Below are 21,122 nucleotides of genomic sequence, written 5' to 3'. Positions count from 1 at the left end.
ACCGGTATACACTAGGCTTAAGTACCCATCTAGTGTGGATATCTCTAAAAAGTAGAAATGAGATTTCAGGAGGAAAACCAACCAATGCTTGACCCTTCCTACCTGGGAGAAAGAGACACTGGGCTGGATAGAAGCCATCTCTGAAAAGATGGTTAGTTATAAGGGCAATGCACCAAGATGAAAATGACTCTCTTTATCCTGTCTGTAATTTATGATCACACATGTCCCAATCCCTACAAAGTTTGCCAAACTGAACTACTATATTCATTAGACAACACCATTAAAGTCCCTAATGGGGCATTAACTGCACAGAATGGATAACAACCCAGTGACAACACATTCGATGATTATGACTCAAATCAAAAGACAGTGCTTTCCTTAGAAAGACAAAATGGAAAAACAAACCAATAAACAAATTGCATCTTTTGTCATATCTGGCAAATATACAAAATAACGATATAAATAATCAGATACACTTATTGGCAAGATTTAAATCCACTAAACTGATACCTTTATTGTAACTTCAACATATTCTTATCCTTAAGAAATTATTAGCTGGTCTAGGTATGACAGCTTTGGTTTAAAGTAATAGTACATGGGCGCTGGGTGGCTTAATCGGTTAAGTGTCTGACTCTCAATTCTGCTCGTGTCCTGATCTCAGGCTCCGTGCTTACTGCAGAGTCTACTGAGGTTTCTCCCTCTCCCTCTGCCCTTCCCTCTTGTGCGTTTCCCCCACCAAATAAATAAACAAACCTTTTTAAACAAATAAATACTGGTATAATGAATAAATTCTCCAATTTTTTTTTCCTGTTGGAACAAAAACATACAATATCTCTGGCATGGCAAGAAAAACATAACAATTAGCAAAATTTGGGGTAATGAGACTACTTCTGTGAATAAAAGTCACCAGTTTGGTGAGCAAGTCACCAACACCAAAGCTCTTCTACTTAGAATCCAAAAGAAGAAATGTAAAAAAAAAAGAAGAATGTAAAAACTCCAACAGATAATTATCTTTTGAGAAACCCCACAAAATCAATCCCACATAGAACTACAATAAGAATTCTTTATTTAAAAAAAAAAAGATTTCATTGGTTTTTATTTCTAAAAGAATATGTAACATCTAAACACAAGCAAGATAAGAGTCTTATGCTAATAAAGATGTTTCTATTTTAATAATGATTATAATAACATATTTCTATAATTTTTCTCAGAAAACCTGATGTATCAGATTTGTTGTTATTAAAATATCTATTACTATATAGTATATATAATTGTTATATATTATCTCTTATAAAATAGAAAAATGCAAAAGTACTTAATATTATTGCATAGAATAAAGACAACTCCGTATCTACAAAATAACTAAGATGACTCGAAGTTAATCAGAGCAATTGCTCCTTACTGAGTACCTCTTTACTACAAGCAAAGAGCTGAAGAATATACAAATTTCAAGGTTAGTCTATGGATAGCCCTTTTAATAGACAGGGAAGCCTAAGAATTACTTTTAAGCACATATTAGTGCTGCCCTTCTGTGAATTAAATAACAAATTAATATAGCTCTTTTTTGCATTGAATTATATTATTTCTCTTGTTGAGAAGAAGATACATACTATTTCTAGCATGGAAAGGAAAGCATGACATCTAGTGGAACTGGGGTAATTACTCTACTTTTCCAAATAAAGGTTCAATACAGCACTACCCACAACCTCTTCTGAGTCTACGTGTAAAAAATAACTCCTAAAACTGCAGCAAAAAGTACCAGTGTTGAGAAACTACAGGAAGTGAATTTTATTATTACCTTTTAATTATTTATTATTCTCATATTTTTTTGCTCCAATAGCAGGAGTGCCAAGCCTTTGCCTTCCTGACAGGGTCTACGACACAGTAACTGTTCCAAAAACACTTTACGACTCAATGTCATGCTTTCCAGTTGAGAGGAAATGGTTTCATATGCTTGTAAAACAAGTGAAACCTAACATCAGTCATACTTAGAAATAATTAATGTGTCTCAAACTTTTGAGAACAAAGCAACTTATATATGAAAAGAAAAAGGCAGGCAGGCAGGCAGGCATAAATTTCAGGTATTTCAGATCATCAAAACAAGCTTCTACCTCAGGCAAGTATTTCAAAAAGTGCTTGAAATCTACAGGACCAAACAGAAATCATTTGAATGGGTCCATTTTCTCCAAATTGCTTTGCCCTTCAGCAAAACTGCACAGTATTCAAGCATTATTATCATATGGGATCTATTCTATTACTACTGATAAACATTTTTAAATTTTGATGCTTCTGGTTCTATCAAATAAGGTGAAAAAAAGGTTGTAAATTCATCTAAAAGGACATCCAGTGTAACTCTATGAGTACATTAGACCCTAGTTCTACACAGACCGCAGTTTAAAAAATCATAGCTATTGGGCCCCCGGCTGGCTTAGTCAATAGTGGAGCATGGGGCTCTTGATCTCAGGGCTGTGGGTTTGAGCCCCATGCTGGCTACAGAGATTACTTTAAATAATAAATTGGTAAATAAATAAATATATTTTTAAAAAATAAATAAGTAAATCACAGCTATTTTAATCATAACCTTATACTCTGTATACAGTCTTATCTATCCACCATGTAAATTCAAATTTTTTCAGAGATTCAAAATGAAGCACTCGTGCATTCTTTGGAAGTACCATTGTTTCCAAGGTGGAGAGAGAACTTGAATCTTGATCTTGATTGGACATTCTAGATGGAGCCCTCCAAAACTTCAATGAGTCATCTAAACCTGTGACAACAGGAAAACTGTCAACATGAATACAGTCTCCTCCATATTAAAACATTTAACAGAAAGAATACTTGTTATAGGATACCAGTCAAGAACTTGTTCCAGGAAACCAACCAAGAACTAAGGAAAAAAGTTTGCTTAATTTTTATTATTCTTAGTTAATTTATATATAAATCTTGTTTCACAAAAAATTTTAATGACAATTAATGGAGTTTGCTTGGCTTAATTTAATACAATTTATCAAGACCACTAGCTCCCAAACTTTAATGTGTATAAGAAGCATAAAATGCTTGTTAAAGAAATTTCCTGGGTCCTATTCCCAGAGAGTCTACTCCCCCAAATCAGGGTAAGAGTTGTAATTTTGCATTTAACACAATCACAAAAGATTTGAATATGGTGGTTCAAGAGCCATGCTTTGAGTAACACTGACCCAGAGAAATCCAAACAATGAAATAGGTCACTTTCCTAATAAGGACATTTATTTAAAATTTCAGAAATTTCTGGGGTGCCTGGATGGCTCAGCTGGTTAAATGTCTGACTCTGATTTCAGCTCAGGTCATAATCTCAGGGTGAGGAAATGAAAGCCCACGTCAGGCTCTGTCCTGGGTGTGGAGCCTGCTTCAGATTCTCTCTCTCTCTCTCTTCTACGTCCCCTCCACCCCATCCTTCTCTCTCTCTTCCTCTTAAAAAATAAAAATGTTCAAAATCTCCATCAAATGTCATTTTCCTCTTAATTCCTTCAAGAACTGGGAGTAAAGGAACTATGTCTGCAATTCACTCTTAGAATACCTCAGGAAAAAAATATATGTATACATGCATATAAACACATACACATGCATACGCATGGCATAGGGGAACAAATACAGTAAAATGTTAACATTTGAGAACATTCTTGCATTCTTGCACCTCTTCTAGAAGTGTGAAACTATGTCAAGATTTTCAAAAATTACTATTAAAAATTAATTTTAAAAATATAACTTATTTTTTAAAATCATTAAGTTATTATTATGAGACAAAAGTATTTATACATGCTAAGATCATAGAAATCCAAAAGAATCTACAAATAAATATAAGAAGGTTTCAGCAAGATATTTTAATAAATGAGAACCATACCAAAAACAAATAGCTTTTTGATATATTACAAAACAAATTAGAAAATTTAGTAGGAAAAGGTCTCATTCTTGATTGCCTAGGAAGAAAATTCTGAAAAGTTTAAAACATCTAATAGAGAAAAAAACTGTAAAACTTTACTGAAGAGCATGAATAGCTTATTAAACATTAATCAGATGTCAAAATGGTTTCCATGAAGAATTTATAACGTAGAAAAACGCTTAGGCAATGTTTAGTGGAAGGAGGGAACAAAAATGTACATAGACATGAACACAATCATGTAAAACAAACAAAAGCTACAGGAGAGAGAAGACTGGAGAAAATCCACCCTGATGTTAACGAAGGTCATGTTTGCATAGTGAGGCCCAGAGAAAAGCGTTTTCCTGTGTACTTTCATTATTTTTCAAATATTCTGTAACAAACACATACGTATTCAACAGTTTTTAAAAAGTTAGATCTCATAAAAATAAAGATATAATGTACTTACCATTTAAATCGCTGCCTTCTGAAGTTCGATCAAGAGCAGAAAAATTCAAATCAAATGTATACCGTCCCAGGTAACAGTGTTTTACCATCTGATTCAAATGTTCATAAAAATGGCAGTGATATAAAAGAGCCTGAAGGGCAGGTTTTCCTGTTAGTGACAGGCCAGAATCCTCATCATGGACACAGGGGCCCTGTAAGAAAAGAAGGAGAGAAGAAGAAAGAGAAACTGATTCATTATGTAGTTTCTTCAAAAAGACCTGCTGTCTGCCCCACATTCCCCTCAGTCAATCAAAAGCAACCCAGGTGCTACTAGGATCCTTCCACCTGCCTCTGTCGCTCCACACTCAAAGCAACCTGACCGAGGGCAAATATTTCATCCTCTCAGTTTTTGCTGCCTAAAAGTCCTTTGAAGGCAGAAGGCTGATCTATTCTATCTCTTGAGGAATAAACATTAGTTTACAATGCTTCTATGAAATGCTACAGTTTTAACCAAGTAATTACATACTCAAGCCACAAATACAATAAAAGCAGTATTTTTCAACCTACACAGAATAAAATAAGTATTTAAATATCTGAAATAATGTGATCCAGTAATTGCGTTCCAAATTATTGTTGCACGGATCAATATGCCAGATAAAAATGAAAGCCTCATCACTATCAAGGATAAAACTTGTTTGCCACATTACTTCTCCCTGAATGAATTCTGCCAAGAGAAACATGCATGCACAAATGTCCACACACACACTTCCATCAGGACACGGAGAAGAATCTGCCATTATACGATTTTAATCTCACTGTACTTTTTTCCAAACTGTGTTTGCACTGCTACTCACTACTTTTCCTGGAATATCCAGTGGCAAAAACCAAGCAATCAGGATATGTTTAAAGTTTGCAAAGAATCATGTCACTAGCTTATTTTTGTTTTTGGAAAATGATAAAAGTTATGATTTTTAAAACAGACCATAAGAGAGAGAAATATAAAAGACAGAAAACAGAAATCTAAGTGCCACAAGGAAAGGTATGGTCCAAACATATTTGAAGTTTATCATTAACTGTGATATTTATGTACGGGTCCCTTTGCTCATGTCTGCTCATCACCAAGAAAAGATGGATGTTAAAACTTACTATCCAGGAAGATAAAATAATTCACAAACGAAAGGTAAAATTAAAACAGTAAGATTATTTCCAGTAACCTTTCTTTTTAAGGATATTGTCATTATAATCAAACTTCTGACTTCATGATTAAATTCCTTTTATGGTCGTGAATTGTTATGGTTGTATTCCAATAAAACTACCTAATACTGTGAACTTACTCTTCATCCATAGAGCAATTTACATATTTAATAAGAAATAAGGCTATTTAATGAGCAACCAGCACATCATGCTCCCTGCATAACTTTAAATTTTGAGGTCTAGAAGAAGCAATTAAACTTTTCTTGTACAAGTACAAGAACAGGGCCATATGGCTGTTTGTCAACCATGGTAAATGTTTCAGGCAATGTGGCCCTTTCATGCACTTATTTAATGATCTGGAATGAAATAATTCATCCAAAACCACAGAGTCAATCCTAACACCCATATCTTCAAACTCTTCTATCTTTTAGGCAACTTATAACATTCTAAATGTAGAAAACATCTCAAATATACAGGAGATTTACAACAGTTGCTTAACATCACAAAGACTTCACTGTAATAATTCAAGGAAGGAATTAACAATCAAGATGAGAATTATAAGTAATTCAGCTAAGTTTACTAGCTTAGTTCCAACTACTTAACAGTCTTCAATAAGCCAATAAAATAAAATGATTAAACAAAGTAGAACAAATACTACCTTTTTAAATATATTTCATAATGATGCCCAGAACAATTTCTAAATTTTGTTACAGACCACATAAAATTTTTACTTTTGCAAAATCATACCTATAAAAAAAAAATCATACTTCTCTTCCTAGATGAGTTACACCACAGTCTTAGAATTCATGAAGGTTTAATAAAAATAGATGAAAGAATATAAGCTATATAAATCTCAAAAACAAGCCCTTCAAGAGCTCTCATTAAATCTACTCGTTCTTTATTCTGTAAAGGTCTGCTGAGGCTAAAGGTTATACCAACTGCTAGAAGGAAAGGTATATTACAGACTCGCTGTCTTCTAAAATCCACCTTTTTGGAGTGGCTTGGTGGCTCAGTTGGTTAAGTGACTCTTGATTTTGGCTCAGGTCAAGATCTCAGAGTTGTCAGATCGAGCCCCATGTCGGACTCCACACGCTGGAGAGTATGCTTGTCCCTCTCTCTTTTCTGCTCCTCCCCCAGCTAATAAGTAAAATCTTTTAAAAAATAATAAATGAATGAATAAGTAAATAAATAAATAAATAAAATCTACCTTTTCTTCAGTTATAAGTATTTCCAAAGTAAGGGAGAAATTATACATAAGGGATGTAGAACTAGAGTAACGACTCTCCAAGTATAGATAATTATCTTAGTGATAAAGAATCATTAACATAATCCTTCAGTTAGTACACAGATAGTCCCTGACTTACAATGGTTCAACCTATAATTTTTCAACTTTATAATGGAGCAAAGTGATATGTGTTCAGTAAAAACTATTTCAAACTTTGAATTTTGATCTCTTCCCCGGCTGGTGATATGCAGTAACATATTCTCATGATGCTGGGCGGCAGTAGCCAGCCACAGCTCCTAGTTAGCCAGTGAGCACAAGGGTAAACGACCATTCTGTTTTTCACTTTCATTCTAATATTCAATGAACTACAGGAGATATTCAACACTTTATTATCAAACAGACTTTGTGTAGATGATTTTGCCCAACTGCAGGCTAATGTAAGCATTCTGAGCACATTTAAGGTAGGCATGGCTAATCTCTGATATTCAATAGGCATATTAAATGCATTTTCAACTTATAATATTTTTAATTTAACAGTGAGTTTACTGGGATATAACCCCATTGTAAATTAAGGAATATTTATATATTTAAAGTTCATTTTTTTCTCTAGTCCTTATGAATATAGAAAGAAAAGATTTAGAAAATAATGATACAAAATAAGCCATAATAAGAGATGTTAACTTTATTTATTTATTTATCTATCTATTTATTTATTTATTTTTGGAGATGTTGACTTTAAAATTCCATCTACTTAGTAAGGTTTCAGAACCTATTTCTGGTGGAAGTGCGGGGGTGATGCCTGGCTGGCTCAGTCGGAAGAACATACAACTCTTGATCTTGGGGCTGTGAATTTGAACCCCATGTTGGCTGTAGAGATTACTTAAATAAAAACTTAAAAAAAAAAAAAAGAAAGAAAGAAAAAGGAGCCCCTGAGTGGCTCAGTGAGTTAAGTGTCAGACTCTTGGTTTCGGCTGAAGTCATGATCTCAGGGTGGTAGGACCGAGCCTGTGCTGGGCTCCACACTCAGCATGGAGTCCGCTCAAGATTCTTTCCCCTCCCCGCCACCCTGCCTGCGCACTCTCTCTCTCTCTCAAATAAATAATAAAATCTTTAAAAAAAAAAACAAAACAAACAAACTGTTTTTTTCCTTTGGCTATAAATCAGTGTGAAAATATTGCAGCCTATCCAGATCGAATACGTTAAATTAATTCTGATATGAACGAAGGAGTAATATCCCAGAAAAAAAAGACTAAGAGGTAAAACTATAAAAGATAAGGAAATAAAATCAATTCAAGGGACTTAATATGGGACTCATACAATATGTGGAATGACAGAACAAAGGAAAAAGAAAAGTCATTTTTAAATTAAATAAAAATAGGAGTGCATGGGTGGCTCAGTCAGTTAAACAACCGAATGTTGATTTCTGCTCAGGTCATGATCTAGAGCCCTGGGATCAAGCCCCAAGTAAGGGTGCATGCTCCGCAGGAGTCCACTTGAGGATTCTCTCTCCCTCTCTGTCCCTCCCCCTGCTTGCGCACAAGCATGCGTACTTTCTCTTGCACGGGTGCTAAAATAAATGAATCTTTAAAAAAATAAAATAAATAAAAATGAAAATACGTGTCAGAGCCAAAAGATACAGTACATCTATGTCTTCAAATTAAGAAGCTTAATGAGTGTCATGCAAGAGCAATGAAAAAAGATACAAATCCATAAAATTCAAGGACATCAAAGATAAAAAGAGGATGATAAATGAAAAAGTTGGCCATAAATAGGTAAAAAAAGCAAGCTGGGCGTCCAATTTCTCATCAGCAGTATAGGATGTTAGAAAACAATGGAGCAAAATTCCTGTGAGGAATGATTTCAACCTATCTGGTAACTACCCAAACTACTGGAGTACAATTTAAATACATTTTCAAAAACACAAGAACTCATCAAGTTTCTTGCTCATGCACTTGTTTTTAGGTAGGAGTATGATCATTTTGAAGATCCTTTCTCTTCAAGAAAGGATCCTAACTGAAAAAAAAAAAAAAAGGATGACTAAGAGTTTAAAAAAAACATTAGATATAATATAGACTCACAATTTAAAAAATTATTAAATAGACACTCCATAGGAAAAAATTCACCCAAACCACTTTTTTTAATTATACACATACACAAACAGCTATGTTTGTATATATACAATATATATATAAATATCAGAAAATGTTTCTTCTGAGCACCAGAGAAATCACAGCCCCAGATGAAGAGATACAGAAGTATAATCACAGCCCTGTAAGTGGCTGTGTAGTAAATTACTAGTTTTCAATTTTTAGAATCCATTTATAGATAAATCAAGGTTGCAAAGAGAATATAAAAGTCATCAACATTCACAAAATAAAAGATAAAACTGACAAAGATCAGCAGAAGTAAAAGGATAGGGACATCCTAGCCACAACTTCCTTACCTTCTAAATGGTGGGGATGAAGAAATCATCCACAGATAACAAGATCAGAAACAGCAGGTGGAGAAACTAAGTTTGGTAACAGAACTAAATTGGCAGGACATTACTTAAATGAGCTAACTCCTGCATCAACACAGTAAAGGAATAAAGATTATTGCAAACTACTATTTAGAGATATGAAAGCAACTACCTGAAGAATTAAAATCAGTAGGAGGTAAAGCTGTCTCTGTGAATGAAGAGATGCAGTAAAGTTCATTATAAGCCTTAATGGTTGTTTTAACTATACATATTTATTATTTTTTAAAAAATTCTTCTAAAAATTCAAACAATTCATTCAAAATATTTTTAGGTTATCAAAGAATATCAAATCTGGAATATTTTTTTTAATTCAATTTATTTTACCTAAGCATTAAGCGTGGATCCCCATTCTCCACCTGCCAAAGCTTCCTAGTAGCAATGGCATGTTAGCAACACAGCTTTACCCAGGGCAGTAGTGCCAAGCCCAGCATGTGTACAAAAGATGATCTGACTCAGGCTTTCCACAGATGACTAATAGTAGAAGGTCCAGAACAATGAAGCTTTTTATGCATGCATAAGGCTTCACTCTACAGATTCATCAGTAATTGATGGGGCTGTCTTCTGGCATAGCGGGGAAATCAGCATGGTCTCACTGCTCTGTCTCAGCACGTCTTTATCCCTACCAGACTTGCCCTCAGGTGAGTGCTGGGGCTGCCAGATCATCTGCAAAACGGCCAGGGAGAGCTGAGAAGGACAGTATGCAAAGGAAGAAAACTCTTCAAATCACCAGGTATGATTATAAGTAAGTATGCATAGAAAAGAGCAAATTAATTATGTCATAAAACACTCCAATTACTTTGAAAACATTGTTCTCAAGGATGCAATAAGCTATAATATTAATTTAAAAACATATATTTTACTCCTGGTGTCCCAGTACTAAAATACCCATTAAGCTGTGGTTCAAAAGGAAGCAAAAGAGAAGCAAAATAAAAATCACATATTTTGATATGTAACAGATAGAAAAAACTCCTCTAATATAATACAAAGATTGGAAAAAATGACCCTAGTTACATAAGAAATCCCTAACTACATATAAATTATGAATATAGATAGATAAAATGATATTGCTTCTCTGATACCAAGTATTTATTGTTTTATAAAATCAATACTCATAATGATTCATGATGAACACCTTAAAAGATGAAAAACATGTACTGGTAGTTATCACATCAAATATGGAAATGATACATATTGTAACTATAAATGAGTCAGCGATCCATCTAAAACAGACACATAAAGACACGCGCAGAGAGTTTCCACTATGAATACATGGAAGCAATGACTCCTTCCCCCTGCTCAGAAACAATGAACATATTAAGAACCCAGATCTCATTTCTAAATACCATTCTCCATTAAAAGATCACGGCTCTCTGAACAAATGTCTGATTCCGGGCTGGGGTTGCTTGCTACACCAGAAAATAGGGAAGTGCTCAAAGACTGAAGAAAACACATTAAAGGGACAAACTATTCTTCATGAGGGGGCTCCACCTAGTCAAATCTGGAACAATTTGAGTATCTAAATAAATTAGGATTGAAACAGGCTATAACTCATAAGACAAAGAACCTTTGAGTCTACACTGGTATAAATAAATAAATGAAGTAGAAATGAAAGCTCTTTCTAACAGGAAAATGTAGTAAATGGAGAAAGAAGGACAGAATTAGAAAGTCACTATCTGGCAACCATTGTTTCAGACAAGACAAGAATCACAAGAATTCAGACAAGAGTAGCAAATGGAAGCTAAAACTAGAGGAAGAAAGTTGATGAGAAACAGGTATTAATACAATCTCAGAGTGTCTTCCCACAAAAGTTACAACTGTAACTCCACCCGAAGGACACAAGCAGACTCTACCTTAAACATGTAAGCAAAGTCAGTATCCCCAGTAATGGGGCAAAGAGATGATCCTGTCTCCAGATACAATGTACTAACAAGAATACATCAATTCTACGCTTTTCGGGCAAAAAATGTATAACCTGAATCTGATCATGAGAGCAGATAAACTTAAAAGAATATTACAAAAACTAAATAGCCTGTACTCTCCAAAAATGCTAAGGTCATAAATGTTAAAGATTCAGGACCTATTTTAGAAGAAAGAAACAAAATGGATATGACACCTGTCTGTAACATGTATTTCTGATCTTAGATCTTTACTAGGGTGGCGTTATTTCTTTCTTTCCTATGAAGGACAATAGTAGGACAACTGGGAAAATTTGAATAATTACCTAACTTTAATAATTACTATGATAATTTTATATGAGAATGACCTCATTTTTAGGCAATTCACACTTAAGCGTTTAGGGAAAAAAGAAGAATTATGCCTGCAACTCTCAACAGTTCAGAGAAAAGACACTAGCAGAGAGAGCGAAGGCAAACTTGGTATAACTGTAATATATGGGGAGTCTGGGTAAAAGGTATACAAAAATTGTACTGTTTCTGCAGCTTTCGCAGAAGACCAATTTTTTTTCAAAATAAATTAAAAAAAATAAAATACACATAGACCATTCAAAGTCCTATCAAAATGTGGAAAGGAACTAAAGCATAAACAAGTGTACTTAACCACAAACTGACAACTCACTATACGTAAGGGCATGAAATTATCTTTACATTTAAATGTGTGATAATATTCAAGTGGAAAAAACAACTTTAATATTATAAAAACTATGCATAAGTTGCCATGATTCTCCATAAAATATTATAGCAAAGTTCCCTGGGTACATGTTTGGTCTCTCCCATAGGCCATAAGCCCTGGAGAATTAAATATGATTAGGTACATGTGAACCCCCAAAACTGAGGTGCTCAACAAATGTTTACACAAATGAAGTCTAACAAACTACATTGATAATCCCTATCTAGTCAATAAATTTGTTATATTCAACTCTAAAATCCCATCCTGGTTATTAAAGTTGCGGGGATATGGATTTGTGATAATGGTTCTCAAACTAAACCCAGCAACAGAATCTTCCCCACGCCAGAGTACTGAATCCAAGTCACTCTGTAGAGATCTGGTTTACAAGACAAGGGAGAGCTGGGAGCAGGACAGTCTGAAGCCTGAAGGACAATGATTCTGTTTCCTCTGCCTGGGGAGGCGGAAGCCTTGAAGAAGGGAAGACAATACTGGTCTTCAGAGGCACAGCTCTTGAGGGGCGCCTGCTGGCTCAGTTGGTTGAGCCGCCAGCTCTTGACTTCAGCTCGGGTCATCAACACAGAATCCTGGGACAGAGCCCGATGTCCAGCTCTGTGCTCAGCGGGCCGTCTGCTGGAGGACTGATTCTACCTCTCTTCCTCTCCTAATGCCCTTCCCCCTACACATATGGACACGTGCTCTCTCTTTAATAAATAAATCTTTAAAAAAAACAAAAAACAGTGCTATGATGCACACCAGGCCTGATGCACCAAAAACTGAGTTCTTGTTGCAGCAGGAGCCAGGGTTTCAGGTTTCAGGGTGCTGAGTGAAACTGCACTGAAGTCAGGCCCCTTCTCTCCCCCTGCTCCTGGTCACTGCCCATACCCACTACATTTCTGTATCCATGCAACAGTAAGTGGGGAATCATGCTAAAAAACTTAAGACCTGATTTTTAACTTTATTTACTTAGCAAAATCATTATGTACTAGCAAAGACTAATGAATCACTATCATGTCTGGGGCGGGGGCTGATAGAAACATTTTAAAAATATATGAAAAATATGGTCACATATATTCTACACAGAAAGATTAAGTGGTAAGAAGTAAGGCAAGGCAGGGGCTCCTGAGTGGCTCGGTCGGCTAAGTGTCTGCCTATGGCTCAGGTCATAGAGGTTTCTCCCTCTCACTCTCCCTCTGTGCTTTCCCCCTCTCTCTCTCACACTCTCTTTCAAATTAAATAAATAAGATCTTAAAAAAAAAAAAAAAGTGGGCAAGGCAATAAAGTTAATATATGAAAAAGAATCTAAATTATTGATATAGATAATGCTGATTAGAGGGAATTAAAATAGATTATATGTTTTACTGAGAGTATTTTTTTTTTTAAGATTTTATTTATTCATTTGACAGAGATCACAAGTAAGCAGAGAGGCAGGCAGAGAGAGAGGAGGAAGCAGGCTCCCTGCCGAGCAGAGAGCCCGATGCGGGGCTCGATCCCAGGACCCTGGGATCATGACCTGAGCTGAAAGCAGAGGCCTTAACCCACTGAGCCACCCAGGTGCCCCTACTAAGAGTATTTTTTAATAAATACTTTTTAAAATTAAAATGTTTTAAGTGATTTATGCCTCATCTTGTTCCAGAAAAGATTAAAAGCCTATTACAAGGAAAGGTAAATTATAACATAATAGTAAAAGTATAACAGGGATGAAAGAAAGAAAAAGAAGGGTATGAAAATACCGAACCAGGAACAGAGCCAAAAAACATATATACCAGATAAGCCACATTGGATAGGAAGGCTCTAAACTTTCTAGCACTCAGCAATAAAAGGAAAACCAAGGAGTTACATTATTTGTACATATGAATTATTACCACTCAGAAGTACAATTGCAGATACTGACATGAAATAGGAATTTATTCTGGATGTGTAGGGAAAGAATTTGGGAAGGGATAGTAATCACAAAAAGAACACTGCAGAATGCCCAGTGGAACAACAGTACAGAGAATATCAACTTGGACTTCAGCCATCAAAACAAAGTGCAAAGCAGTAAAAGAAGTTCTCTTTGTAAAACATAATTAATGAAATACCTATCTCAATCAAAATAACATATTTACAATGCTTCTAGATACTGGTGTTACTTCCTGCTCTATCCTCAAAATACTGTGAAATATATATAAAGAAAAGCAAATAAAACTTTTCGTAAAGATTTTATTTATTTACTTGACAGAGAGAGGTCACAAGTAGGCATAGAGACAGGCAGAGAGTAGGGGGGAAACGGGCTCCCCACTGAGCAGAGAGCCCGAGATCTCAACCTGAGCTGAAGGCAGAGGCTTAACCCACTGAGCCACCCAGGCACTCTAAAACATTTTTTTTGAATAAGATTATTCATCATTCTACCAAAGACAGTTCTGGTCTGGATTTGTAGCACATTCTTTCTAGATGTAATAAACTGGCAAAGGCCACAACCTCTTGGAGATTATAAAATTCCATTGAAGTATTTGAAGACTATTTTTCTTCCTTCTTGGAACAGCTGTTTTCACTTTGGGATGTAAAGTACCACTAAACTTAAAAAAAAAAAGGCGGGGGGACAAATATGAGACTATCAGCTCTTTATGGTGCTAAATAAGGACAGTTACCATAAACAGGGGTGCTGGGTGGCTCAGTGGGTTAAGCCTCTGCCTTCAGCTCAGGTCATGATCTCAGGGTCCTGGGATTGAGCCCCATATCAGGCTCTCTGCTCAGCAGGGAGCCTGTATCACCCCTATCCCCCTACCTGCCTCTCTGCCTACATGTGATCTCTGCCTGTCAAATAAATAAATAAAATCTTTAAAGAAAAATAATGACCAAAAAAAAATCAAAAAAAGAGTGAAAGGAAGAAAATCTGAGTTTATTAAAAACGCAAAAAACAATTAAGCTTGTTTTTCTAATTTTGCGTAGGACTAGCAAAAGTTTAATCATCAAATACTATTTTGAATTAGAGCAGCTCTCAAAATGTTTTATCCTGGCCATAATAAGCAAGGCAAAAGACTCCAAAAGCTCAGTTAAAGCAATATTTTGGGGGCATCTGGGTGGTTCAGTCAGTTCCATCTGCCTTCGGCTCAAGTCATGATCCCAGGGCCCTGGGATGGAGCCCCACACTGGGCTCCCTGCTCAGCCGGAAGCCTGCTTCTCCCTCTCCCTCTGCCTGCCACCATGCCTACTTGTGATCCCTTTCTCTTGTTCTCTCTCTTTGTCAAATAAATTAAATCTTAAAAAAAAAATAAAGCACTATTTTCAATGTTTTAGTAGAAAATTAATTCTGTGATAAAGAAGTGGAGAATAATAAAACCAAAAGCTGCAGTAAGCATGTCATTAGCAACAAAAACAAACTGTACGGTATTGAACTTGCGAGAGAAAAACAGGAAAATCTATATATGCTTCTATATTTTAATAAAATGTCCCAAAAGCTTTAATAGAACCCAGAAGTAGTATTACTCTTGCTTTTATATTGTATTTATTCATTGGCATTATATTACCAACCATATAAAACACAAGTGTCACTAGTTTAACAATGGGACTAGAGATGATTTGTATTTGAGCCAAAAAAAACCACATTTTAAAATCTAGTTATTGGATGACAAAAATCAAACTACTACACTATTAACATAAATATTAATCCTGTACATTCCCTCCAGTTTTGTCTCCTTTATTATAGTACAGACTATGGATAATCAACCACTGTCAGAAGACAATGTTAAACAAATTAGAGGAACAAGTAGAAAAGTGGCCAGGATGCTCCGTAACTAGCAGGGTTAAGCTGGTACATCAGCTATGGAAAACGGCCTTCTGAGAGTAAAATGAGATGTGGGCCTTGGCCTGGATCCAGGCTTCAGGTCCCTGCCTGGAAAGCTGCCCTCATAGCAGGCTCAACTGAGTTTAGCAATTCCTCCAAAGATACATTCTAGTGGAAAAAGGGAAAGAAATCTTGGATTTGTCTAGGATCCTGGAGAGTGAGATGTAGCAATGTAACTGATAAATATACAGAGAGAAAGCACATCTCTTATCTCCCCAGTGGCAACACTTTTCTATTCTCCAAATCATCTAAAAAAGCAGGAAGCTATAAAAGAAGTTAGGTACCACTGGACTTGATTTTCAAAACAAAAAATTAATCCAGTAAAAACCAAAGAAAGATAAATTATGACCTTAACTGCACTAACCCAGAAAAAAGGAAAAAAGATGTTAACACTAATGCATTCTTAACCACAAACAAATTTATGTATTATTATTAAATTAGAGAGGCAGTATAATGAATGGAAAAGAGAGACTAGCTGGATTCAAAGCAAAGGTGTGATTTAGGGCAAATCTATTTAAACCGTGTGCTAAAGTTCCTTAATCTACAAAATAAAAATAATTGGTGGTTCAGAATTCAACCAATTATACAAGTTAAATATTAAGTTAAATATTGTTAAGCTCCTAGAAGACTGCATAATAAACTGTATTAACTATTATTTCTATACATAGTAAATATGATGTTAGCCATTATTTCTGACCAAAATTACCTTTAACATTACAGAGAAAAAATTGTAAATCTGAAAAACTATAAGAAAAGTTCTATATTCATGAGTACATGGGTAGCTCAGTGGGTTAAGCCTCTGCCTTCAGCTCAGGTCATGATCTCAGCTCAGGGTCCTGGGATCAAGCCCCGCATTGGGCTCTCTGGTTAGCTCGGAGCCTGCTTCCCCCTCTCTCTCTGCCTGCCTCTCTGCCTATTTGTGATCTCTCTCTCTCTCTCTCTGTGCCAAATAAATAAAAAAAATCGTAAAAAAATTTTTTTTTCTATATACTCTTGTAAGAGATATTGTTGCCATAGTTTCTTTAGTAATGAGATATATATTTATATATGCATACTCTATCACCAATTAATCTCAAATATCTACTATTTTAAGGTCACCCACCTGCCAAGTGTAATCCTTTAAAATTACTGAAGGCATTGGAATTACAAGGAGATTCTGAAGAATAAATGCAGCCTAGGGAAAAAAAAAAAGAAAAGAAAAGAAAATGTCAATACTGCCACCTGTTGTCATCTCCAAAATAACCAATATATTGAAATTTCATAATAAAAAACATATCACTGGGCAACAATACATGCTAAGACATCACTATGAGAACTGCTTAGCTCACTCCTATTTCAGAATTTTATTTTTCCAAAAAATGATCTATAAAATATAAAATATAAACTTTTGTGACAGCAGTTAAGAAATACACTTTCATGTTTCTATTATTCCACATACACATGTACCCTGTTCTCTCTCTCTCCCCCCTTTTCCCTCTCATCCAAGCTCCTCTCAGTAAGAGGCCTAACTAGAAATACAAACCACAAATGTCCAACTTTATCTTCTACGTCCTGAAGATGGTCAAATTGAATAATCCTAGCGGTATGAACACTGATCATCTATAGAGTGAAGATGACAATATGAGGGTGAATAACAGGGCTAACAGAGGGGACCCAAGAGTGAAATTTTCAACTACCTTAATTGTTAAGTCAACAGATGTCTTTAAAGTTGGTAAATCAAGAAGAAGCTAAAGTTTAAGCATTACCACTAAAAAACAAGTAACAAGAAAACCATAGGATTTGGATTTGGGAATGGACAACCAGCAAATTGTGAGCCCTGGAGCTCCTGTTTCCTCCATAAGCCTCTAACCACTGTTTCATTACTGTTTTTAAAAATATTGGCATTAATCACCATTTCAAAGCAGCAACGACAGAAAACCACAAATTATTTAGAAAGAATTAAAACAGGGTTTTTTTTTCCTCTTAGGTCATGTAACTACTACAGAGTATTGTGACAGTCATGCATCCAATTTAAGCTTTATAGATATTACTTACACACTGAGGAACAGAAAAGTAATTTTTTTTTCTGTGAACTACTTTTCAATGTGTAATAATATAGAAGAGTTTGTATAAAATACAGCAAATTCAGCTTTGATCTTATCAAAATAAAGGACTCCAGTATTTACTGTGAATTAGTATCTTTTTTATTCTCTGATAGGATTTCATTCGGGTGTTTCTGCAGGGACAAAAGATCACGGTGGGTGATCAGTCCACAGTGCTGAACAGAGGGTACAGTTTATAAAGACCATCGTAACAAATCTCTGCGGCTGAACGGGAAGATGGTGCTAAAGACAGGCGTACCTCCCGGCGCACCATACTACACTCCGACTGATCCAGAAGAATGTTCACCACCGTTCCCCAGAGCCCACCAGAAATGTTTTGACAACTGTTTGCCAAAGCCATACAGCCAGTTTCAAGGGTGGTCAGTGCTGATCCTAATCCCAGCGAAGTGAACCTCACCTGTTCAGATGAAAGTAAAATTGTCAAATCAAAGAACCCAATTCTCTAACATAAATTCTTAATTTTACATAAGATATCATACTTTTACGACACTGATGATCCTAAGTTATAAAAGGCACTTACAGAAAATAGTGCTCTATAAATTTATGAATGAATTAAAATCCTATTCCACAATTCAAACAAGCAGATGTCATAGAAAATCAAAACCAGGTATAAATAAGAATAAAAATAATAGCTCACAAACCTCTTTCAAGAGAAAGCATCAGGTGCTTACATATATTTTATGAACATGATTCCTGTTTATTCCTTACTTTTAAGAGGTTATCTATTATTTTGTTCCACCATCCTTAAGTTATTAGTGTTTCTTCTACATGACTTTACTTTTTTGAAATTTCTTAAAAAAAAAAACTATCTTTTTATAAAGCATTTAGTATTTTCTCTAAAATTACTGTAAAAGAAAAATGTTTCAAATAAGATTGATGAGGTATATGTTTACCATAGTTCCACTGCTGCTCAAGCTATGCATTTTGGTTCACTTCTGAATTCTGATTCTAAAATAGTTTCACTGATAGCTACAGGGTAACAAAAAATAATGTAGTCATAACATGTTCAAGCAACAAGTCCAAGTCCAATATGTATAAAGAATGGAACCTCTACATCAGATCAAATAGTGTTTCTAAAAATCAAGGTTTTCAGTGGAATAGAATATAATCATTGCTTGCTTGAAATTAATTATATTTCATAATTAAATTATGGTGCCCATAGTTAGCAGTACTGTATTATATACTTAAATATTTGCTAAGAGGATGAATCTTAAGTTCAGTGTTCTGATCATAAAAATAAACAACATAGAGGACAGGAGTCAACTTTTGTAGGCGAAGGATATGTTTATAACACCGATTGTGGTAATGATTCCAGGGTGTTCACTTACCTCCAAATTCCTGAATCTGTACACATTAAATACATATAGCTTTTTGTATGTCAATCATACCTCAATAAAGTGGTTTTTAAGAAAAGAGGTAAGTGGACAAATGGCTAAAACTGGAAATTTTATTAATATAAAATTTTGTACTGCAATGGTATTATTTTATTAAATGACACACAAATGTCATTTAGCAGCTCTCCTTCTAGACTTGAAAATGGCTAGGCTTCTCCATTAATTTTTCACTGTTCTAAGCATGAAAGATTCTATGATCCTTTCTCTTTTTCTATTTTTAATCTATACTTTAATGAATTTCACTGAGAAGGGTCTGCTATGAACTGAACTATATCCCCTCTAAATTGGTATGTAAGCCCTAACCCCCAATGTACATAAATTTGATGATAGAGCTTTTAGGAGGTAATTAAGGTTAAATGAGGTCTTAAAGTTAGGGTCCTAATCTGATAGGATTGATGGCCTTTTAAGAGGAGAAAGAAAGGAAAGATCACTGAGTATACAGTGAGGAAGGCAGCTGTCTGAAAGCCAGAAAGGAGAGGCCTCACCAGAACCCAACCATGGTGACACCTTAATCTCTGATTTCCAGCCTCTAGAACTATGAGGAAATAAATTTCTGTGTTCCAAGTCACCTGTTATGTGTTATGGCAGCCCAAACTAAGATAGGGAGTAAATAGCTTAATATATAGTCACTAAAATAATCTCAGTTTGGAAAATATGAATTCACGTATATGCATATATTATTTTGTTTCATTTGTTTTTAATATAACAAATTTTTTTTTTCCTTCACACTGACCTCTGGGTCTCGATCAACCCATAATGGAATCAACCAAGCCAATCCTTGTTGAGTAGGACTATGCTCTTCACTGTGACTACCCAAAGGCAAGAACCAAAGTGACATCCACTCCTAGAATGAAAAAAAGGGAAAAGACAATTTAAGTAAGTTTCTAAGACTAAAACAGAGGAAGTTTAAATAACTGAATTTTAAAAATCAAAATAAAGTTAAAATGTACTTAAGACTTGGCTTTCATTCAGTATTTAAGAAAAACAAGGTAAAAAAAAGAAACCCACAAAAAAACAAAAAATTCAGCTTCTTCCTAAAAAGTTAATTTTTCTTCAAAACTAATCCCCCCCATGATTTAGACAAAATGCAATTCTCTAGAGCACACAAATTTAAATAAAATTTCAAATAAAATTCAGATTTGCATAATATACAACTTCTAAGAAACATCTCAGTCAAAAATCATTTTTGTCTAAGAAGGAAAGGCAAAGAGACGTTTTCATGTAGGCTTGAAATGTGTGAGACACACACACTCCTTGTCTAGCAAGTGTTCAGAAGACAGCAGCTTTCAGTGCTCTCACCAAGTTCTGGGCCTGGGCCATCATCTCATGAGATAAGTGAAGCAAGCAAAGAATTGTGCTCTTTGTGACACCTTTTCCCATAAAGGACATAGCATTTCCACCACGCTCCACATAAAAAGAAGTAATGACCTGAAAAACAAGGATAAACAATGTCATGGTGGCTTTACTCTGAGTGGTACCTAAAAACAAACATGTAACTTTCTACTAACTTGTCTGATTTGAATCCTAACCACATAACGTAACATTCTTACAGTTTACATATTTCAAAATGGTTAAGATGGTATATTTTAGGTTGCAACCACAATTAAATATTGTTAGTTTAAAATTTTCTCCCTTTGGAACTTATACAAAGATGTGTAGTATCCTCCTAGGAGACTTCTGTGATGCAGAATATGCTCACACACTTTTCAAATGTTACAGTATTCTTCAAGTATAAGAGCTTATCAATATCTTATTGGAAAAATATACTTAGAAATTGCTACCTATATAAAACACTGGGGGCCCTAGGTGGCTCAGTGGGTTAAAGCCTCTGTCTTCAGCTCAGGTCATGATCTCAGGGTCCTGGAATCTCTGCCCAGCAGAGAGCCTGCTTCCCCCCCC

General features: G+C 35.1%; 1 protein-coding gene across 1 annotated transcript in view; it reads right to left on the bottom strand.

Moving 5' to 3' along the window:
• The window catches only part of RTTN (rotatin), an 86,295-nt gene that overhangs the window by 54,308 nt on the left and 10,865 nt on the right, over nucleotides 1-21,122 (bottom strand). Inside the window, exons 10-15 of the mRNA XM_082699044.1 lie at nucleotides 20,523-20,651; nucleotides 19,957-20,067; nucleotides 18,068-18,226; nucleotides 16,830-16,901; nucleotides 4,365-4,554; nucleotides 2,676-2,767 (exon numbers count right to left, since the gene is read on the bottom strand). Of these exons, the coding sequence (XP_082555170.1) occupies nucleotides 2,676-2,767; nucleotides 4,365-4,554; nucleotides 16,830-16,901; nucleotides 18,068-18,226; nucleotides 19,957-20,067; nucleotides 20,523-20,651 (753 nt within the window). The remainder of the gene's footprint in view (nucleotides 1-2,675; nucleotides 2,768-4,364; nucleotides 4,555-16,829; nucleotides 16,902-18,067; nucleotides 18,227-19,956; nucleotides 20,068-20,522; nucleotides 20,652-21,122) is intronic.

Source organism: Mustela nivalis, assembly GCF_964662115.1.
Source record: "Mustela nivalis genome assembly, chromosome: 14".
Taxonomy (NCBI): domain Eukaryota; kingdom Metazoa; phylum Chordata; class Mammalia; order Carnivora; family Mustelidae; genus Mustela; species Mustela nivalis.
Note: the sequence above shows the minus strand (reverse complement) of the source record. Positions and strands in the feature narration are given on the sequence as shown.